This window comes from Nicotiana attenuata, unplaced genomic scaffold, assembly GCF_001879085.1.
Source record: "Nicotiana attenuata strain UT unplaced genomic scaffold, NIATTr2, whole genome shotgun sequence".
Lineage (NCBI taxonomy): Eukaryota > Viridiplantae > Streptophyta > Magnoliopsida > Solanales > Solanaceae > Nicotiana > Nicotiana attenuata.
Genome location: NW_017671208.1, coordinates 15,521 through 39,078, shown reverse-complemented (window position 1 = coordinate 39,078; position 23,558 = coordinate 15,521). Strand labels below are relative to the sequence as shown.

At 36.2% G+C, this 23,558-nt stretch overlaps 3 protein-coding genes across 3 annotated transcripts; 1 reads left to right on the top strand and 2 right to left on the bottom strand.

Annotated features, from left to right (window-relative positions):
* The first annotated feature begins 5,838 nt into the window (after nt 1-5,838).
* LOC109206694 (basic leucine zipper 23-like) lies at nt 5,839-10,043 on the top strand. Its single transcript, XM_019369544.1, has 3 exons — nt 5,839-6,083; nt 7,373-8,210; nt 9,538-10,043. Exons 2-3 carry the CDS (start codon nt 7,409-7,411, stop codon nt 9,564-9,566), a joined length of 831 nt encoding a protein of 276 aa, XP_019225089.1. The 5' UTR covers nt 5,839-6,083; nt 7,373-7,408; the 3' UTR covers nt 9,567-10,043.
* Nucleotides 10,044-11,338: 1,295 nt separating this feature from the next.
* LOC109206693 (WD-40 repeat-containing protein MSI2-like) lies at nt 11,339-15,320 on the bottom strand. Its single transcript, XM_019369543.1, has 6 exons — nt 14,961-15,320; nt 14,115-14,438; nt 13,839-13,982; nt 12,655-12,779; nt 11,955-12,050; nt 11,339-11,811 (listed from the first exon to the last, which is right to left on the bottom strand). The coding sequence occupies exons 1-6, from the start codon at nt 15,270-15,272 to the stop codon at nt 11,601-11,603; spliced, it is 1,212 nt and encodes a 403-aa protein (XP_019225088.1). The 5' UTR covers nt 15,273-15,320; the 3' UTR covers nt 11,339-11,600.
* A 4,033-nt stretch (nt 15,321-19,353) lies between these two features.
* Nucleotides 19,354-22,588, bottom strand: LOC109206692 (heavy metal-associated isoprenylated plant protein 26-like). Its single transcript, XM_019369542.1, has 2 exons — nt 22,294-22,588; nt 19,354-19,852 (listed from the first exon to the last, which is right to left on the bottom strand). The coding sequence occupies exons 1-2, from the start codon at nt 22,375-22,377 to the stop codon at nt 19,469-19,471; spliced, it is 468 nt and encodes a 155-aa protein (XP_019225087.1). The 5' UTR covers nt 22,378-22,588; the 3' UTR covers nt 19,354-19,468.
* Between the last annotated feature and the right edge of the window lie 970 nt (nt 22,589-23,558).

Below are 23,558 nucleotides of genomic sequence, written 5' to 3'. Positions count from 1 at the left end.
AGATTTGTAACCAGTCTTCGTTAGCAAAAACACGATCAAGCCTTTCCATGATCAATCCATTATTTTTCCTCCTATGGTTGGACCAGGTAAATTTACAACCTCTGAAGCCTAAATCAATTAGGTTACAGTTGTTAATATAATATCAAAGTTTTGACGACCTATTAAAATTTACAGGTTTATCTCCTATATTTTCGAATGTATTAATAACATCATTGAAGTCACCTCCTATCATCCAATGACCTTTATAATATTTAGAAATGAAAGTTAAGTTATCCCACATGGTGTCTCGATTATATTGATTTGTGCTAGCATAAATAAAACTAAAGAGTCAGTGGTATTTAAAGGGTTTTACCTCTAATATTGCATAGATTTCTCTGCCTCTCCTAGTGAAGTGCTGGACATTGATCACATTGTGGTTAAAGAGAATTGCCATACCTCCAGCAAGGCCTCAGTTGGGACTTCTATCATTTCGGAGATGTTGAAATCATTAAGGAGAGTTGCATGGGAAGTCATTCTAGTTTCAAGGAGAGCCATCATGCATGGTCTATGAGTGTCAATTAATTCCCTAAAATTTCTTCGAAAGTCATCATTGTTAGCCCCTCGAACATTCCAGAAAATTATGAAAGTGGCTCTATCATTGGAAATGGTTGGTGATGGTCTCTACTTCTACAGGATTGTTGTGGCTCCTTCTCAGGGATGGTACTAGGATTACTACTTTTTTCCCCACTGTTGGATTCTGTGGGGGTCTTATGTGCATGGAGCATTTGTACATTGCACTTGGACAAGTGAATATGTACTTCTTGCTCAATATTTCTTGGAAGAGTAGTATTTTTACCTCATTGAGGTTGAAAATTCCACACTCAATTCCGTACCTTGTAGAGGGTGTTCTTCTTCTACCCTTGTTGGATTTTGTCCTGGTTCTTGAACATTGTGTTGGGGATTGGGTTCTATGGTGCTAGGATATTTATTATGTTCTGGGCTTGATCCTGGTTTACATGCAATCCCCATGGTATGAATATTGGGTTTATTTGAGTAATTTCCTCTGGTGGGGAGAAGGTTCAGAGGAATCTGTGTGTTGGGAGCTTGAGTGAGGTTCCAGTGGTTCGACATTGTTTAGATCAAAGTGTGGTTCATGTTTGGGGCTAGAGGATGGAGTATGTTATTGATTCGCATTTGGTTGGTGTAATTGTTCATGGCTAAGTGCATTCCCTCCGAGATTAGTTGAGATAGGTAACGGGTGTTTTGGATGATTATCATCATTTCCTAGCCATTGATCTGGATGTTGAAGGTTATTGCATGGCCTATTAGACCTGCTTCTAGCCAAGATGTTGGTTGATAGTTCTGTGATAGAGAAGGTGAGGTGAAGGAGAGTGGTTGGTTTGGTAGTTGGGAGGGGGAGTGGAGGAAGGTTGTCCATGTTTTGGTTCTTGTGTTGGTGTAGAATGTGGACAAGCCTGTATCTTCTTCTCGCTGTGAATGGGAGTCTGGGCATTCTCTTTATTGGTGGCTAATATATTGTAGACAGAATTGGTAAATATTATGGGGAGAGTGGAATGATTTGCTATTATAGTAGAGTCTGTTTGCATGGAATTTGATTGGGGTGGCTTATGGTTTATATCCATATCTTTGGTGGATATGGACATAGACAAGTGTTCTTTCTTTTTTTCCATGTGGCAGTCTTGATGAACCTGTTTAGTGTGCATGTTATTTTTATTATTAGCAGTATTGATTTGTTTAGGTAAAGAAGTAGTAACACCAGAGTTAAAGTGGGTAATAGGGGTAGTTTTAATTAGAGGGTTTTCCTGAATATTAGTGGTGGCGTGTCTTTTTCTATTAAAAATTAGGGCTCAACGATTGCGTTCCTATTAACAAAGCTTTGCCATCATCTTTCACATGTAAATTAGTTTGTTTAGAAGTGTTCATAGTATTGTGCATGCATTGGTCAATATAGAAAATATCCAGCGGAAGGATAGTGGTTTCCTTCAAAACTATGGGCAGGTTATCTAATTGGGAGAAGTGGTTTGATGTAGTTAGGGATGTGTTGTAAGGGCCTGCAGTATTCCAAGAACTTTGGTTATTCTTTTTGTCTATGTCAGTGAATTTATGAGACTTTTTCAATGTATCTAAGTTTCTGAGTATTGAGATACTTATTTGTATCTGCATCGAAAATCTTAGCATTAATACCTGGTGCAGGTGTGTTAGTGTTGGTTGTGGACCTTTAACGTGAATTGTGTATCTTCTTCATTGCAAAAGATACTGTCTTTCATTCACCTTCTTCCGGACTATGTGCATGAATCTGGACCTGACTCTTGCAGACTTATCTTGGGAGGCTGAGGACTTGAATAAGAACACTTTTGGATATTATGACCCAGTCTTTTACAGTTTTTACAGAAAAAGTTTTCCCCTTCATGAAGAATTTGTTGTTTATAGGAACCAACATAAATGAAAGGTTTAACTGGTGTTTCTATGGGTACCTCTACACACAGCCTTGCATATCTTCCTCTTAATTTGGATGAAGTGCATGCGTCGATTTTTATTAATTTTCCTATTTTGTTACCAATCTTTTGTAGGATAATGTTGTCTTAAAACTCAACTGGGAGTTGAGGTAGGCGTACCCATACAGCTGAAAAGAGTTGTTTGGCCTTTATTGCCACAAATTGTGGTTCCCATTTTTGTACTGAAAGAAAAAAATCACTAATGAACCAACTACAATCATATTTTCTTCTTTATTGAATTTTACTATGAAGTAGTCTGCTCCTAGATTCATGAGAATAAAGTTTTCTGTAGGTATACATAGCTCTTGAATTTTCTTCTTGAGATAATGGTGTAGTATACGCTTACCCATGAGCTTAAAATGACAGAATATTTGTATGGCTGGTAGATACGCCTAAGGTCATCCGTGGATAGGATGATCTAAAGTTTTTCATCGATTATATCATTTCCATGCGTGTAGGGTTTAGCCCGCACCATTTCATCCATTGGCGTACCGTCTGCCATGAATTGGGTACATGACTCTTCTTATTGCATAGTTATGTAGGTCTCCTCGGAATTGACTAACAACATGTCTTTCAATGTGATGGTGGGGGTTTTAATTGGGAGGAGGAAACATTTGGATGTGAGAAGGAGTTTAAGGGGCTGTTGAATTCCCCAGATGGGGGAGTAATGTCTGGTGGTTTTGGTGGAATTGTGGAGATTTGTTTAGGGGAGTTTGAAGAACTAACCATTATCTGTAGATGGAGATTTGAGAAGATGCGAAGTTTAGAGAGAATGTATACCTTCTCTCCACTAAGTCGCGACCTAATCCTAGATATTGAATTCTCAAAGAACCGCAGCTTGATTCTAATATTCGAGAAGAATCCCTTATTCCCCGGGAAAAAAAAGGGTGCAGACTTTACGGGAAAGAAATCAAAGTTGTATTACAATTTCTTTCCTATTAGAAAACTTCCCTTTGCTAAATAGACACCCGCAAATTAAATTTTCATAACACAATCAAAAGAGCAATTCTAACTCGCCTACAACTATAGTAGGTAATCCAACTCAAATATTGAGAACACATGCTACATAACCTTATGGAGAGGCATTGTTTTGATGACATAGTATTCGACATCCTAACATGTCTTCCTGCCAAGTCTTTCATGCGACTAAAATTTGGAACACTTTGATACAGCAATCCAACTTTGTCAAACTGCACAATACTCATTCTCAAGTCCGCCCTTCTGCCATCCGCCTTTTGTTTGAACTAGAAGTATGTCCTGGTGGGAAAGAGAATCTTGAAATAAAGGAAAAAAGAGCACGGTTAGAAGAATTTCCTTTAGAATTACTGGCGCCTCGTCATTATTTATGCTAAAACGAGATGAGTATGTGCTCAAAGTTTCGCCATTCTCTATGAATCACGGGAAATACCCATTGGATCATCCTCAATTGTTTCTCAGATTTGATAAAATACAAATTGCTTCTTATTTTTGCTGAAATCAACAACAACGATTATCAAGTAATTAATACTAGAATTCGAACTCTAGGAGTCGATTCTTCCCGGAGAAAAATCTATATGCTGTCCAATTGTTTGCTTATGCCTAATAAATGTATTTTCCTCAATGGGGTTCTTTATTCGACTCATTCACTCAATTATTTCTCATACTTCAACTTCAGAGAGGAAAAATTTGAAAGACTTTTACTCCCCGAAAAATAGTCGTTTCGCCGTTTGCTAATAGGTATACAATTGATGTTCCTATTACCAAATCAATCTTATAGATATAACATTATATTGTTTATATTTAGTAGTGTAGTAAGTTCATCACCTTTGTCTTTTGCTGCTTTTGAAAGTTCTAATTTTGGCGGAGTATTAGATATCACTAAATATTCCTCTATTTCAATCTTAATTTAATTATGCTTGGGTTTTATTTCAATCCAATATTTCTTGTTCTCCCACTAAAACAAAACATCACATCTCATTCCATCAATTTCTACATGTAACAAAAAGGAAAGAGAATCACAACAAATGAAAATGGTTTATTCTGCCTTCCTTTTTTAAGTGTAAATTGAAAAATGAAATAGTTTACTCGGTATACTTAAAAAAAGTGAGAAGATTTAATATTTTTGTATAACTGTATATAATTTATGTGTACCGACTATATAAAGAAATATCCGACAGATTATTTTTGTAGAAATCAGCATGTCTAGTTATATATTAACCCTGACCCAAAAAATAAAGTACTTAGAAATGCACAATTTACTTAATTTTCGATGTCTTATCACAATAATTTGATTGTATTCTTATCATCATTTATCGAATCAACGAAAACGTACCGACTTCGATGGAGCTTATTTGAATCTATACGAACTCTGCACAGAATCTCAATGATGAGCACCTAGAAAATATATTAAGTTGGTGAAGAATAGGAGAAGATGCACATTTACAGGCAATATAATATTGACCAATAATTCTTTGACAAAATGTCAATAAATGAATTATAATAATAAAAAAATAAACGATGATGCGCCTTATTTTAATCTGGTACGCGTTTCAACCAGAAATTCTTGAGACCAAAACAACATGAGAAAGATGGAGCAATTTTTGTCATATATTCTGTTTAAACATCTCAAGTATTAAAATTGGCTAATTTAAAAAAGAAAAGCCTACTTCAATCTAAAATACTATAATATTAATTTCGATGGACAATTCCCATTTTTGGATGAGGTCAATTGATTTTTTGGTTTTTTACAAATTTAGTTTTAGTTTTATGACTTCATCTCTTTTTTTATACATGAGAGATTTACTTTTACACATAAGAGATCTGTCTTTCACATTTAAGAGATCTAAAAAAGATTATTTTCTTAAATTCAAAATTGTAAAAGGGCATGATGTACAAATAACAACCCTAAAAATCATGAACAAAATTAAGCTATTTCAACTCTTGCTTTTAGATTTTCTTATTACATTCAAACGGAAAAATAATCAAAAGAGCTATAAATAATTATGGCAAGCAACTGTCACACACAAAAGAATAAAAATCAAATAAGCAAGACAATTTATAACTATGCAAGTCAGGGAAAGAAAAGAGTAAAAGGACAGCACATAAAAGAAAAAAATATCATTATTGAGCCAAGATTTTAATAGAATTATGGATTATTTAAGCCATAATTTCTATAGAATCGAGTCTAATAAATTTTACGTGGCACAAATTCAAAGAAAAAAGAAAAAAAAAAGTAAAACATACTGAGACAGCCAAGTGGCCAAGTAAAAGACAAAGTTGCTCATTATGCACCGCTAATTCATTCCGTGAAAAAATAATTTACGATCGGTCCCCCAAATAGGTATAAATAACAAATTGAGTCTATGAGATTTCCCAGAGAGGTACAAACGGAGCTGAATTTTGCAGTAGCAGCAAGTGTTGTGCATGTGTGTGTGGAATCTTGACTAGTGGCCCCTTCTGTTTCCTCCATTCTTTTTTTTCCGCCATTAAAAGATTTGACAATACATCTCAACTCCCCCTTTTTAGCCCTTTCTAGGGTTCCTCTTTTTTCATTATCTCTGACCCTATTTTCTCTCTTTTTCTCTCCTCTTCATCAGACTCTGCTTCACTGTAAGTGCTTCTTCTTTTTTTGTCTTTTTCAGTTATTTTTTATGATTTAAACTCTTAAATTCAATTCAATTTTACTGCTTTATTAATGATTTGGCAACATCTGGATACATGGTTTCTGTGCTTCTTGTTTTCTGAAGAGAGATACGTTTGATTTTTTTATCAGAATTTCAATTTCAAGATTTGGGTTTTCCTCGAAAATTATAACTATGCTACTTTTTGTGCTAAAGATTTCAACTTTATGCCTTATTTTATTGAATTTGCTTTCTGGGGTTTTGCCCTATTATTGACAGGGCTAGTTGTTGGGATTTCTTAGTCTGTGAGGGTCTCTTAAAACTAGCCGATTTCATTGAATCCTCACATTACATGATTTTTAATGAAGTAAAGTGGTCAGTTAGGATTCCTATAGCAGACACCAACTTTTTCAGTTATATTTTGATGATTTAAACTCATGAATTCAATTCAATTCAATTTTACTGCTTTGTTAATGATTTGGTAAAATCTGAATGCATGGCTTGTTTGCTTCGTGTTTTGTGAAGAGTGATAGGTTTTGATGTTTAATTTTTATCAGATTTTTCGATTTCTAGATTTGGGTTTTCCTCTAAAAGTATAATTAAGCTACTTTTTGTGGTAAAGTTTTGAACTTTGTGCCTTGTTTTGTTGGATTTTCTTTCTGGGGTTTTGCCCTATTATTGAGTCGACTAGTTGTTGGCGTTTTTAGGTTGAATGAGGTATGTAATCTTTTAGGGCATCAGACTCGGCTTCAGTGCAAGTGCTTTTTGTCTTTTTCAGTTATTTTTGATGATTTAAACTGATTAATTCAATTCAAGTTTACTGCTCTGTTAATGACTTGGAAACATATGGATACATGGCTTGCGTGCTTCTTGTTTTTGTGAAGAGTGATAGGTTTTGATGTTAAATTATTGTTAGAATTTCGAATTCAAGATTTGGGTTTTCCTCAGAAAGTATAATTATGCTACTTTTGTTACTAAAGATTTCAACTTTATGTCTTGTTTTCTTGCATTTCATTTCTGGGGGTTTAACCTATTATTGACCCCGACTAGTAGTTGAGATTTTAGTTTGAATGAGTAGAGGCGGATCTTGGATTTTGAATTTTATAGGTTCGAGTACAGAGTTCTGTTACAACCTTGATATTGTTTCTACTTTTTTTGTAAATTTTTAAACACACATACATTGTTCGAATTAATAACCTGAACTCTACGTCCGCCCCTGTTTGAATGGGGTATGGAATCTGTGAAGAGGGTCTCTTAATTGCTAGTGCTTTGCTGCAGATTGTCACCTTACTGGTTACTACTTTTGGGATTGCTATGATGGCTGACGGAGAGCTGGAATTTTCTAACCAAGAAATGTTATCAAGTTCGAATTTTGGTGAATTTAGTAGTTCCATGGACAGCTTTTTCAATGATATTCTCAAGGATACGCATGCCTGCACTCACGCCCACACTTGCAACCCGCCTGGCCCTGATAATTCTCATACACACACTTGTTACCATGTTCACACCAAATTCGTGCCTCCCTCGGAGGAGGACGAGGATAAGAACCCCAGTGATGATACTGCAGAGTCTTCAGAGAAGAAAGGAAAGAAACGACCCGTGGGTAATAAGGAAGCCGTTCGCAAGTATCGTGAGAAAAAGAAAGCTCGGGCTGCTTCATTAGAGGATGAGGTTATCAGATTGAGGGCTATAAATCAGCAACTATTCAAGAGGCTGCAGGGTCAGGCTGTATTGGAAGCTGAGGTTGCTAGGCTCAAGTGCTTGCTTGTCGACATCCGAGGAAGGATTGAAGGGGAAATTGGATCATTTCCATACCAGAAGCCGATGAAGAGCGGCAATGTATATCAGAACGTAGTTAATCCTAACATTCCTGGATCATATGTGGTGAACTCTTGCAACCTACAATGTGATGATCAGGTTTATTGCCTCCATCCAGGTGCAGAAGTTAAAAGCTCAGACGGCACTGTATTAAATGGACAAGGCTTCAATAACTGTGAATTTGAGACTCTCCAATGCTTGGGTAATCAAACCTCTGGAATGGAGGAGGTTCCTTGTCCTATGGATAATGGCACACCTACTCCTACTGCCAACACTTCTGGTCGAAGCAAGAGAAAAGGTGAGTTGATGTCATTTCCTCTTAAAGTTAATATCATCTGAAAATTGGACTATCTTAAGTATTTTGTACCACCTTAACTGAGCATTGTCCTTCAGCTCACATGAGCACGGTTACCATTTGGAACTAGGACTAATGTCTAATGTAACCTTATTTCACGAAAGGATGTCTTTATTGTGTACAATAACATCATCTAGTTGAGCCATTACATCGTCTAGTCGAGCCATTACTTTTTTCCTACTATAACTAATATAATCCATTAATCAAATGAATATCTTCAATCTCGTGTTCATATAAAATGGATGGAAGGTGTTTGTATATATAAATTGTTAATATATTTTATCTGTGTATGTCTATAGGGATTTTATTTGTAATAATATGATTTGCAAGTAAATAAAATGGGTGTCACTGTCTTGATATGATTTGCATACACTTACATGCTTAATATTACTTGCCAAGAGTTGAGAATAACAATTTTGACATTACCCAAAACTGAATACTGGGCTTAAAATAATAAAAAGGATGATTTTGTCCCTCCCTTTCAAAAAGAAAAAGAGTAAAAAGTAAAATAGTTGTAATTATGCAAATTCTAACTTAAGATTCTGATACCATTTTCCCCAAAATTAACAGTTGCTAAGAATTTCAATGTTTCCCCTCAAGTCCCGGGGAATTGTTTGTAATTAAATAGATGTGTACAAAAGAAAAAATGAGCCCCGCTGATACCTGCTAATGTGGAGCGAAGACAAGGACCGACTTCAAGAAAGTTTGGACCACAATACCATGGTGCATAATCTGGTGCATTCTGAAAGAAAGGAATCAAAGATGCTTTGAAGATAAATTACAATCAATACATTTCTTGAGAGCAAACTACATATATCTTTTAGCTTTTTGGTGTAAATTGGATGTAATAGATGATTTCAAAGGATATATGAGTTTCGTTAGACATCAGCTCCCTTTGTTACAGAATAGGTCAAAAAATTGTTAAAGGGAGTCTGATATTTGCTGGAAGTAGAGCATCTACTGGATGCCATTTAAACAAGAGTTTTCGCTAACCGTATCACAAAAATAAAGAAAAACTTGCTCTGCTTGATTACCAGACATATTTATCTTGGACTGAAATTCTAAATAATGATGACATCAGGGGGTTTAAAAAGCAAAAGTTTGCAACCTATAGTGCCTTCTATGTAGCCTGTAAACTTTGTTAGTTCCTTAAATGCAAATGAGCTGAACAAGAAACAGGTTAATGTACTAGTGTAGAATGACAACTCATCTTTTTTTTCAAGCTGCCTGACTGTCCTCCTTTATGTTGATCTTTGCTTTGCTTTTTTAGGAAGCACACGTACAACAACAGCAAGTTGATGAACTGTGTCGGAGAAGCATCTTTTGCTCTTGGGAATAAGTACGTTTTGTTATGTGCTCTCTCTTGGGATTTCTTCCCAGCTTATCTACTTTGTTGAGTTCAATTATAATCTCCTTCCGGCTGTTGAGTTGGTGGCCTAGTAGTTATTTTATCAACAGTCATGTAAAGCAGAACAAATTGAACGAATATAGCTAGCAGAACTCATGAAGAGGATACCAAGAGTTTTGGTTTTCTGCGAAGATCTGGAAGCTTTTTATTCCTCAGTGTTGTATTTGTTCATTCTTTTTGATGAATATCACCTCTTGCTTATGGATCTTTGAATTGATAAGTTGTCGTTCCTATATTATGTGAATTTGAAACCACTAAATTTGGAATAGTTGGTGGCTTTGTTTATTGCTCGTGAATCTGCTTTTAAGAGTGACTCAAAGTTCAAACACTCTTGACAAATTATTGAAGTGCATTTGCTTGGTTCCTCAGTTCCCGTTCGCTTTATTTTACTTCTGGGACCACATGTTGTGTTCAGTAGTTTGAGCTGAAATACAAAGATCTCATGAAGTAGAAACCATAAGTGGTGAAATATGTAGTATTACATATGCCCTAATGTGTTTCTTTCTCATTTTCTATGTTTGGTTTTGGTCCTTTTTATGTGTGTACCGCGGTTCCATGGTCGTGGGTCGTGGAGTGGTTGGTAGGGAAGAACAAGATCTCTTTCTTCCATGTCAATTTACATGTGAGTTTTGAAATTGATGTCTCAACTTCACATTATACACTAAGAATTGAGGTGTTGGAGTATGGTGCTATAGCTAATTGTTGGTTGTGTGTTTAATTATTTTTTGCTCCGTTAGACCTATTATGGACAGTGAGGATCCATATAGTTGATCTAGACTTGCTTGAAAGTGAGCCATTGTTGTCTAGGCGTAGTAGTAGTTGTTCGTTAGACCATATTTGGAGCAGGCAAATGGGTTGCTTTCGTTGATGACCTGCCTTTGGCTATTTCTATTGAAGTACATTAATATTGTGGTGTTTAGAGTTAGTAATACAATTACTGTGCACGGCGAAGTTTAATATTTTAATTTCCCGTGAAAAGCTGGGCGAAGTATTGAGATTTGAGTCTGGTGCCTTTAACTTGTTCAAGTGTTGTATCAAATGGCGTACATGGCATCTGAATATAAGATTTTGCAAAATACAAGTTGGTGGGAGTTGTTGTTACTTCTCATTCCAATAGAGTGTTTAATACAAAGGGAAGTATATGGATTTCTCATGGAACAGGAGCAGGAATGAGGGGGGTCGACTTTTGAGCATTTCCTGTTTAATAGAACTAGTATTATCATCAACGAGATTCTGCATAGGTTAAATATTGTTCGAAACTATCTGTTATTACGTTGCTCGATAGACTTATTTGTTTTCTTCTATATTACTAGAGCTTTTCGTCTATGTTTTGGTCTTGGTGAGTTACAATTGACAACTATAGTGGCCACGAAAAGCTTCATATATTTTATGGGACATTGAAATTGGAAGATAAGAGGACATTCATGATATTAGGTTTTGTTTATGTTCATTTGATCTTTGGTATAGCAAAGGAACTTCAGTAAAACACTTTCTTCCCAAACGACAGATATTTTTCTTGCGCGAGTCCACAACTAATCTACATTTTTGCCACCTTTTTTCCTTCTCTGTATTCTTCCATTCTCCTTAATTATTCCATCTTTAGTGGAGATATCAGATTACCTCCTAGGTTGATGTCACCCAACTCTCCTTAAAAAAAAAAAAAAAAAAGAAACACAAAGATGCACCGTAAACTCTGAATCAAGACCAGTGTCTGGAATCGGAGCCGGGCCTTTTCTTCCCCTAATTAACATGCAAAGCCATTTACTGTTCATAAATCTGCACCTAATTAACTTAATAGGCAATGCCAAACACAAGAAAGTATCAGCGGCGCTCTTCTAGTTCATAAACTTGCAGGACACTACTATGGCCACACACTAATGGAGGAGAAAATGCCACAAAAGTTAAACATCCAGAGTCAGGGGAATTCAGCAGTCGCCATTGTCATCGTCATCACGGTAGATGCTCTCAGCCATCTGCCACACTTCAACAGTATTGTCTTCTGCAACACTTGAAATGACCCATGGCTCGTTCTTGTTCCATGAAAAGTCAGAAATCTTTGCTTTGTGACCACCATGAGAGAAGAGAAGTTCAGAGGGCCCATCTTCAGCTTCCCCTTCCAATTGCTCGTCACCAATCCTGAAGACATAAAACCAAATCAAATCAACCGTTATTCGAGTAGAATGATAGGCGAGTAAACAAAGACAGTTTGTAATAAGGTGCAGTTGAGTATTCTTTGGTTATTATCATTATGTGTTGTGAGATTCATTTGCATGAGGTACCTGTTAAGATCCCAGACCATCAACCTTCTATCACCAGCTGAAGATGCCAGTACGGTCTCATGATTAGGATCCCATTCTACCTGAAATACCTCATCCCTGCAAAAATCATTATGGTTTAGTGAGAAAAGCTTTAGCATTTGCAGAAACAAAAGGTAGTGCAGTCATTCAATTTAGAATGCATGAGAATTAAGAGAAAAGTCTGAATAACTGCTGGGTAAGGCCAACGCCTGACAATCAAGAATCTCCAGCTATTGGTGACAATACAGTTACACAGTCTGGAAAATTATTATAATGAACTAACATAGAGGTATCATATTACAATGTCATCAAATAAACTTTTCTCAAGGCTGTAGCATGTAAGAAAGGAGGAATTAGCTGAGGAGCAGGGGTCAAAAGCAACAAAGATTTGACCATTTTCCATGTACAAGGGAAAAATTACTCAGCAAGGACATAAAGTCAGCACCATTTCAATTTTCAAGTAACTTTAATGAATACGTCGTAGTTTTCATTGCTTTTGTTTCAAAAGAAGCTTATTTTGCTTGTTAGTGGATCCAAACATCAATAAGTCAATCAGCAGCAGAGACAAGCATCATAGAACTGTGCTTTGCATAGTTTCTATGCCATAAAGACAAGGGAGTGATGACTTCACAGTTTGACTGCACTAAATTTGAGAACTCATATGTAAAGCTGAAGGACATACGTGTGACTACCAAACACGTGCAATGGAGTGCTCAGGTTTCGCATGTCGAACAGCCCGACAGTACTATCTGATGATGCTGTAGCAAGAATCCACTCATTATACGAGTTGAAGGATAAACAATTCACCTGAAAAGTGGAAGAAAAAACAAGATCAGCAAGACTACATAACCGGGAAAATGTTGAGAAAAAATTGTTCAGACAGTGAACATGTTATTCACTTTCTGATCTCGCAATTAATTAATGGATGTGAATCAGGTGACCAGTTTAACAACTCTTGAACAGATACAATAGAATCACTAACATGTCTTAAGAATTACCATAGTTAAAGGTGCCATTAGTTCCATTTACCCAAAACATCTGAATTGTCCTGTCCAATTGTTCCAAATGAAGCTTTCTTAATTTAACAGTTATTGTTCACATGCCCGAGAAGACTCCTTGACTAGTTTCGTGACATTGCACACGAATCTAGTTCAGAGTGTGTCTTCTGTACAGCAATGAGAGATGTTTCAGAGAACATGAGTCATGGACCGCAATCCACTTTTTGTTCCTATTATGGTTTCTTCTGTTTCTTCATAACATCAAGTTGGAAGCCTTGCTATCAGTGGCGGAGGCAGGATCACCACGAAGGGGGTTCAAAAATTTTTTTTTGTAGCTAGTATGAATTGAACCTGTAACCTTATGAAGGTTTTGAACCCCCCCTTGACCACTAAACTACACTTTTGGGTTGTGCTAAGGGAGTTCAAAACTTAATATATAGAGATAAAAACCAGATTTTGCCTTATATATACAGTGTAATTTTTCGGCGAAGGGGGCGAACCCCCTTGCGCCACCCTAAATCCGCCCCTGCTTGCTATAATGAGTACTTGAGGTACATTTAAGCAAGACAGATAACCAAGCATGAGATATGTTGATATTTCAACCTGTCTTGATCTGCACTTAGAAGCCCAATATAAAAGGAGGCCAGCAATATGTATTGTGCAGCCTCATTCACATGGTTGAAGACTCAATAAAGGAGAACCTTCCCTGTTATATATTTGATGGGAAAGTATAGTTGCAAGAACAATAATAGGGAAACAAGCAATTAGAATAACATAGTCAAGATGAATGTCAATAATACAGATCAAACAGTGTTAAGTACAATATTTAGTAGATAGAAACTAAAAAGTAAAGAGAAATGACACTTGCCGCTTTCTCGTGCACTACAACAGAGTGTTGAGATTTGTTTGTCCTTAAGTCCCAAATGATCAGACGACAATCATCTCCAACAGAACCAAATAGGTTCTCGTTCTTTGGATGCCACGATACGTCATCAACTACATCTGCATGTTCCTATACACAAAATAACAGAATTAAAATCTCATCTGCCGCAGCAAGTACTTCACCTCCAGAATTAACAAACGTAAGACAGTTGAATCAGCACATAAGCAAAAGTAATGGGGTGAAAAACATAGATAAATCTACCTCATATGTATGATGGGCCAAAAGCACTTTATTTTGAGGCATTGCAGAAACATCCCACAAACAAATCTTTCGATCATCGGAACCACTCAAAAGATAACCCTCTTTAAATGGGCTCCACGATAAGCCATAACCTTCTTTATCATGCCCTCTAAGTCGAACATCAGGGTCGCAAGATCCCCCTTCATGATCGAGTGGCTGTTTACCACTGTCAAAGACATAAACTTCAGCACTACAGGTCTTTGCCGCAACTACAGCTGGCTTTTGTGGCATACATCTCCCCCTATTCACTTCTCCATCAACATGTATCTTTTGTACTATCTCTACCTGTAAGAATTAAGGAAAAGACTTAACCACTTGTTTACATGTGTTAACATTACAAGGATATTGCAACTAAAACTTCCTGTAATAAAACACTAATAGGCTCCTACACTTGGGCAGATGCAGTTAAGGACTTATGGGTCACTCGGACTCTATACATGTGTTAGAGATCCCTAAATACATACAAATAATAGCTTTAGAATCCAGTAAATTAAATGGGTAGTGATAGAACCCCGAACTCGAAACCATAATATTCAAATCATGTATTCGCCGCTCCTCCTACACATAAGCCCGTTCAGTCGGACAAAGCTCATTCGTTTAGACATTTCACCAAACAGTTCTTACCAGTATATATAAGCATTACAAAGACGCATTTACACGCATCTTAAGGATATATGTTTAGCTACATACACCGGCTCGGAATATTTAATCTTAGGTGGACTTTTGTAGGAGATATCAATATTTAAACTAAAATAACTTATGTAAGTATTTTTCACACTATCAAATGTAATTTAATCACTAACATACCGTAGGGATTTGAGGGTTACTGAGATCGTGTTCGATTCCTGAAGCAGGGTTACGGGGAAGATGGACGTCAGCGACTATGAGAAAATTGGGGAAATCACCGGAAGTGTGGGTTCCTAGAATGAGCTTGTGTGTTAAAAAGGAACCGTTGTCGACGGCAGGTGACGGAAGCCATTGAACGGTGAGAGAAGGCCATTCAAGTGCATGACAGATGACAAGGTCGTAGAGTAACGGCGTGTTCTTCTTCCAAACAGAGAATTCCTCTTCCACTTCTTCTTCCGTTCCTCCCGCCGCCTCCATTTCTGCTTCTGTCATTGATGAGAAATGAGGGTTTTGATTCCCGCCAAAAATGAAAACGGAGTCTGCGAGAGGCGGTTGGAGAATTATTACCGCTATAAATACTGGTACTGTTGCTTCAGTGGATCGCAGTGGGCTTGGGCCTATTGCCGTAGTCCAAGGTCCATTGGTATATCATCACTTGGGGTTAAGTTCTCAATAACCTTGAAATGAGCTTGTCTTGAATTTTTAAGGTCTTTTTTCACATTTAGCCAGCGTCAGAAATTCTTTATATTCAATAGCCAAAAAAGAGTTCAAAATTTGTATAATTTTTATATTTTATATGCGTAACGTATATATGTGCAAAAAATATATACTTTTCGGCTATTACTTTGAGAGTGGCTATACAATATCATTTCCCTAATTTATAACATTTAGGGCAAGTCACCTAAACAATGGGCAAAACTTTAACGTTTAATAAGTTTTACCCCAACAAAACTTTTAATTTTTGACCTTGAAGGTTTGGCCATTAATCATGTGACGCCCCAAATGCTAAAAGTTAAAAACCACTCCTCATGATATGTTATTTCTGCCATTTCATTCATAAACTTAGCAAATAGCCACTTTTCAACTCTTGTAACTTAAAAATAGTCAATGTTCTAGAATATTACATAGTACAAGTGAAACCTCAGATTTTGAAACTCCAGAACAATTGTTATTTTTTTTTTAAAAAAGGATGAAAGTGGCTAGTGGACGCTATTTTTTCCTGTGGAAATGACTTCCATGTGCTTATTATTTCTCTTTTCATGTTTTTATATATCCTTCAAAAACAAGATATTTAGTAATTTTCTTCAAAAAATATTTGTTTATATATTGTGATTAATCTCTCTTATATATCTTAATTAATGCTCGACTAGTTAGAACAACCAAGCCGCTACTGAGGTACTTCGTGGCATTATGATTAGTGCTAATGCTTTTTCTCAAATGGTAATGTATATAATTTGCAGGATTTATAATTTCTGAAGCTGCTATTTGATTAATGAGGTGGACTATGATTCCGTTGCACAAGAACAAAGGGATCCAGAATTGTAACAACTATAGGGATATAATGGAGGTCAGCTATGGAGATGCATTGAAAAGGAAATGAGCGAGTGAGAGAAGGAGGGAAATGTATTCTCATTGAATCAAAGCTGAGCTACGGAAGAATCTAGAAATGAAAGATAATACTCCCTATTTATACACATAACTAACTAACTAACTTATTAACTTAATTCTACACTAATACCAGCTCATTAACAGCTGGCACACAACTGCACCACTACTACTAACTACCAGTCTCAACAGTATAAAGTTACTAAGTCATACCATGAAAGTTTGGGAGAGGGTGGTGGAAGGGAGGGTAAGGAGGGCAGTGTCTATATCAGAAAACCAGTTCGGGTTCATGCCTGGTCGCTCTACTACAGAAGCTATCCATTTTATCAGGAGGTTGGTGGAACAGTACAGAGATAGGAAGAGGGATCTGCACATGGTGTTCATTGATTTAGAGAAGACGTATGACAAGGTCCCTATGGACGTTCTTTGGAGATGCCTGGAGGTGAAAGGTGTGCCGATAGCTTATATTAGGGAGATAAAGGATTTATATGATGGAGCTAAGACTCAGGTTAGGACTATGGGAGGTGATTCGGGGCCCTTTCCAGTAGTTATGGGATTACACCAAGGATCTGTGCTCAGCCCGTTCTTATTTGCCCTAGTAATGGACGAATTGACACACCATATTCAAGGTGAGGTGCCATGGTGTATGTTGTTCGCTGATGATATAGTTCTGATTGATGAGACGAGAGGCGGCGCTAATGAAAGACTGGAGGTATGGGGGCAGGTCCTGGAGTCTAAAGGTTTCAAGTTAAGTAGGACCAAGACGGAATATTTGGAGTGCAAGTTCAGTGATGTGTCGGGGGAAGCATGCGGGCAGGTGAGGCTTGACTCGCAAGTCATCCCTAAGAGAGAGAGTTTTGAGTACCTAGGTTCTATTATCCAAGGAGATAGGGAGATCGACGGGGATGTCACGCACCGTATCGGGGTGGGATGGATAAAATGGAGGTTAGCGTCTAGAGTCCTGTGTGACAAGAAGGTGCAACTGAAACTTAAAGGTGAGTTCTATAGAGCGGTGATTAGACCGGCCATGTTGTATGTGGTTGAGTGTTGGCCAGTCAAGAATTCTCATATCCAGAAGATGAAAGTAGCCGAAATGAGGATGTTGAGATGGATGTGCGGGTACACTAGACTGGATAAGACTAGGAATGAAGATATTCGGGAGAAGGTGGGCGTGGCTCCCATAGACGACAAGATACGGGAAGCGAGGCTTAGATAATTCGGGCATGTGCGAAGGAGGAGCCTAGATGCCCCAGTTAGGATGTGTGAACAGTTGGCTTTGACGGGTACAAGGAGAGGTAGAGGGCGGCCTAAGAAATATTGGGGCGAGGTGATAAGGCAAGGCATGGCGCAACATCAGATTTCCGAGGAAATGGCCCTGGATAGGGAGGTGTGGAGGTCGAGCATGAGGGTTGTAGGTTAGGGGGTAGTTGAGCGTTTTTCTTCGTTGTTCTAACTAGTCTGACAATGTTTTATATAGGACTGCTAGCGGTTATTGTTCCATCGCACTTTCTATTTTTTTTAAAATTATTTTTTACTTTTATTTTATAGTTTATTTTCAATTTTGATTATTGCCATAACTATTGTCCTTCCCACCTATTTGTGGTCACTTACGGTGCTGATCTTATTTGTATGTTTTCTGTTGTTGTTACAGATCTTTTGCTTTTGAGCCGAGGGTCTCCCGGAAACAGCCTCTCTATCCTCATGGGTAGGGGTAAGGTTTGCGTACACTCTATCCTCCCCAGATCCCACTAGTAAAATTATTACTGGGTTGTTGTTGTTGCTATTTGATCAATGACGACAACTGTTTATTCTCCTAAGATTTTCATAGGGTAGATTAGAATAGTATGTAAATAATCTATGAAATAACCTTAGTATCAAACTGAAAATATCTTCTTAGTTCTGTTTTAACATAAACAGTAGATAGTTATCCATCACTAAAAGGGTCATGGTAAGATATTCTAAGGCATGTATCAATTAAATTTATCCAATAAAATAAAAGAACCAACACAAGAAAAGATGAAAAAACTTTTGAAAAATTGGAGGACATAGAAAATTCATTCCCCCAAAAGTAAATTGTCACACCATGTAGTCCATCACTTTTGCTTTCCAACCCAAATTTCCACTTGATATGTACAAAGGGATCATCTCAAAGTAGGTACATACTGCTACTTTACAAAAAGCAACAATCTGAAAGCAAACAGTAATAGGCCCCAATGTTCATGCAATTCAACATAGGATATTAAGTGTCGGGTACATGTGATAAGGATAATAATTTTGGTATAAAAATTGAGATTAACTTTATCCGATATTTAGTTCGGGGTATTAGCTAATACCGAGATAACTTTATAATAAGGGTTCGTTTGGTACGAGTGATATGGGAAAATTACTCCCGAAATTAAATTTGAGATGAATTTATCCCATATTTGATTGAAAAAATCATGGTATAACTAATACCGAGATTAATTATCACGGGATTGTAGTATCTTTTATCCCCATGGAAAGGTGAGATAACTAATCCCAGGATAATTAATCATGAGATAACTTGTTTCACAACGAAACGACCCCTAAAATGATGGGTTTAGTTATCCCATATAAAAGATGGGATAACTAATCCCACGGGAAATCCCACCAATGTACCAAACAAGTCCTGAATGTTCACCACAACAGTGTCACCAATTACCTATGTCAATGGAAGCAATAATTGTTTAATGACACAAAAACCATAATTTAAACTATATTTGCACAAGTTTGAATCTAAGGTATACTAATAAAACTGAAAATTTGGAAACAGTAAATCCAGCATATTCTGATCCCATTCCTTCTTACCAGTTTTCACAACAGGACATTAATTGATTTAACAACACAACATAGTAACGGCAGAACTTCTGCTTCATCAAAGTTACCCATACCTACCCCCCCCCCCCCTCCCCCCCCAAACATCCTAAAAAAAAAAAAAAAAGAAACACTATGAATTTCAAAACTTAAGAAGTAAGAACTTCACAAAAGCAATACAAAATTTAACAATAACGAGTACTATGGTACAAGGTTCATAATGTAGTAACATAATAGCATGAATATTAAGTTCACATGACCACACATGCTGCAGGATTTTCATCACTAAAGGCAGTGGTATAACGAACTTCAGTAGAACTGGCACGTTGGAGCTGGTTACTTTGATAATCATCAACTCTCCTCACGTAGCCAGCTGGTGCCTTCTTATCGTAGACGCCCTGCGCGTAAGGATGAGCTACGACGTCGTATGGGACATAGGGCCAGATCTCTGCCTTCTTACCTGTGCGATGGGCAACACGGGCCACGACTTTCTCTGGATCAACATAGCCCACTACTGTTAGCTTGTGTTGTTTGGGTTCCACTGTGACAGATTGAACTCCTTTCATTCCCTCTACGGACCTTCTCACTTTCCTCTCGCAACCTTCACAATCCATCTTCACTTTTACCTCCACTGTCTGGAAATCCATAGTTTTCATATATTCATGTATTAGATTCACTAAATAGCAACTTATAGTCTACACTACTTTTGGCACATACTTGAGCTTAACAGAAGGTATACAGATGTTTTCTTTAATTATGATTAATGGAAAGAGAGTATAACCTCTATATTTTGACAATGTAAAATGAATCTCAGACCATCAGATCACCTAAAGATAATCAGAAATGCCTATTCATAACAAGTAGAATTAATCACATGAAAAATTAAGGCAAATATCATGCTACTACATGTTAAATTATACTAATATTGTAAAGATTAATTACAGTGTTAGCCAGTATTAGTTAAATGCATTGATTGAAAGATAATATATAAAAGGCAAGGTGGTATTCAAGCAAACTATTATATATAGTCAATATATAAAGTGAAAAAACATACTAGCATTAGTCCCGGTAAATGTGCATTGGTCCTAGTTAGGGGTGACAGAATGGTTAAAAGAAAACAGTTATCCACCCATATTATACAATATAATAAAAAATGGGTCGGTCAATGAAATTTATAAAAACGGGTCAAATATGGATAAGACTATATTATTAGAAAATAGATAACCAAATGAATAACTAACGAGTTTAATTTTTACATTTGTAAAGCCTCAAATTGAGGGTTTCTCAAGTTAGGAGACTAGGAATTCTCCCAAAAGTGATCATATTCAAGAAGCCATGGAATTATCCGCCCGTTTTAATCCGCATTAATTGGGTCGGGGGATAATTTATTCATTTGTTGCATTACCCGTTTTCGACCCATCCATATCCGACCCGACCCGCTTGTTTGCCACCACTAGTCCTAGTTCAAGTAGGATTATTTGTACCCTTATGGCCTTTCTTTCCTTTAAATTTTATTTCCATAACCTCTATACACTAAAAAAATCCTTATAAATAGTTGGAATATTTATGGCAGACAAATTCAACCAACTAAATTAACGAGGAGAAAATATAAATAGTGACCTCAAAAATAAAACCATTTGTGCAAATGTCCCATTCAAAATTTGTAAGAACACTAACAGAATTAATAAGGTAGGTCCATGTAGTAAGTAGGATATGGCCAAGCCAAGATTTAAACGTCCTCATCAAATCAATGGTGGTCCAAAGCCATTACTGAATCTGAACTACCCTTTCTGCAAAGCCTTGAAACACACCACCCTTAAAGGAAACATTCTACTTTTGCTTTTGAAAATACTTTTGTTATCGAAAAAAGTTAAGAAATACTTTAAAAAGAAAACAAAAGGACAATAATAAAGACAATAGATGATGACTATGATCTTTCATAGGAAAATGGTAGCGTTAGTTAAAGGACGAATTACTAGAAACAAGACGAGAGCGTGCACATGGGAAAACCATCCTAGAATGACAAATCCTTAACTTTTTTAAGTTTGTCGTTCTACTAGCTGTTAGACCTTTGATAAATGAAAGAGAGTAAAAGATATATTGGGGATGGCATTATCTCAGGAATTAACTTATACTATAAAATATTTTACAAGCTTTGTACACAGGGAACCCTATTTCAACTTTGTACCAGAATATCCTATTAGACAACAAGAAATAACTCGACAAGGTGAACGTGAAGTGATAATGTTTGCAAAGGGTTTAGTGCGCGTTTGGACATAAAAGAATTGTAAAATTCTAAAAGTAAGTGAAAAAAAATTTCAACGGTAAATGGTATTTAAAAATTAGAGATGTGTTTGGACATGAATACTTATTTTGAAAAAAAGTGAAAAAAGTTCTTATGTTCAAACGGGCTCTTAAAGAAGGCTGATGTAGCCACTCAGCAGAGTATAAATTTATGCGTAAAAATTTATTACAAAAAAGTAATAAATATAAACTCATGATTTTAAATATATAATGAATCTAATGCTAAAAATCTTAATAATTGAACCATAAAGCTAAAATTATGGATCCACTCTGCTAAGTACATAGCATAAACCAGCTCACAAAACTGAGACAGCTAGATTGAGATGTCAGAAGGAAAAAAAAAAGTCTTTTGAATTACTATAATATTCCTTAACCTCCGTCCTAAACCATATTAAGAAAATAGGACCTGGAACAATCGAAAGCCATAGGCTCCAATAATTTATGTTAACATTATTTAGAAAACTCTATTATGCAGTCTAATATTTAGAAAACTCTATTAATAGCTACAGCCGACAGCAACGTAGTGAACACAATTTTATACTAATTAATAATTTTATTTGAATAATTAATCAAGCAAAAATACTTCCATTGATAAGTTTTATTTGGATTCAGAACTTCAGATTTCACACAGATCTGACACAGATTTCAAGAACTAGAGGCAACAGGGATATATAGCAGCAAAACCCTGAAAAACTCATACACGAAATGATAAAGAACTGAAGAAAACAGATAAAAAGTAAGTAAGAATATTTGAATATATAGATATAAATACCTGCAACTGTTTGCGTCTCTTGTGCTTAGAGTGAGAACCAGTGGAACAGTCAAACATATTAGAGATATGGTCAATAACACCCATTTTCCTCTTTCTGGTTTTTACTTCAACAAATTAGCTCTGCTTTATTTATGTGTTGAGAAATATAAGTGCAAGAAATATACTGCTTATTGAGCTTGTGTATCGAGAGCAGCAGAGAAAAAAGAAGAAGAAGAAGAAGAAGAGTAATGATTAATTGCAAGAAATATCCAACTTAACCTATCTTATACTACTTTGACGTCTGGCAAATGAGAACGACTGATTACTGGCTTTTTTTGTCGCTTATAGGCTCTTTTATATACTGCTAATGCCAAGCAGCTGTATAAGTCATTTTCTTTTGGATTTAATGTTAATAATGTACTAAGAGGGTGTTTGGCTAAGCTTATAAGCAGGTCAAACTAGCTTATAAGTACTTTTTGGCTTATCTACGCGTTTGTTAAAATTAAATGTGCTAATAAGTTAAGTGTTTATAAGCCAAAAATAAGTCAAAAGCCATAAGTTGGTCTCCCCCAACTTATTAAATTTCAGCTTCTAAGCACTTTAAGTTTGACCAAATTATTTACTATTCTATCCCTAAAATACTTCTTTTTAAAATAAAACTCTTCGTATACCCGGTTCTTCAGCTGCATATTATTAATTTCAGCACTTTTATCCAAACACGTAACTACTTATTTTTTAAATCAGTTTCAGCACTTAAAAGTGTTTTTCAGCACCTAGTGCTTATCACCTACTCTAAATCAGCTAAGCCAAACGGGCTCTAACTCCGGTCCAATACTGGTCGCTTATTGTGGACCGAAGAGAGTAATTTTTTTATATTTTTAGCATATTTTAATATGTTATTTGTATTATTTTCTTACTAATTACATTTTTCTTAGCAATTGCCATAATTTTCCGTTCATCTTATAATGTAAAATATATTTATAGAATGTGTGGCCAAACTTCTCAAAAGTCAAAAGCACTTTTTTTTAAAAAAAATTAAAGTGTTTGGTTAATCTTTTAGAAAAAAAATACTTTTAAATAGAAGCAGAAGCAGAAAAAAAGGTAAATTCTCTTCAAAAGTAATTTTTCAAAAAGCAATTCTGAGAAATATATACTTAGAAACAGTTTTAAAAAGTTGGCCAAAAATCAATTGCTATCAGGAGCGTTTTTCAAATTAATTCGTCAAATACAAACTGTTTCTCGCAAAAAATACTTTTGAGAAAAAGAACACTTTTAAGAAAAATACT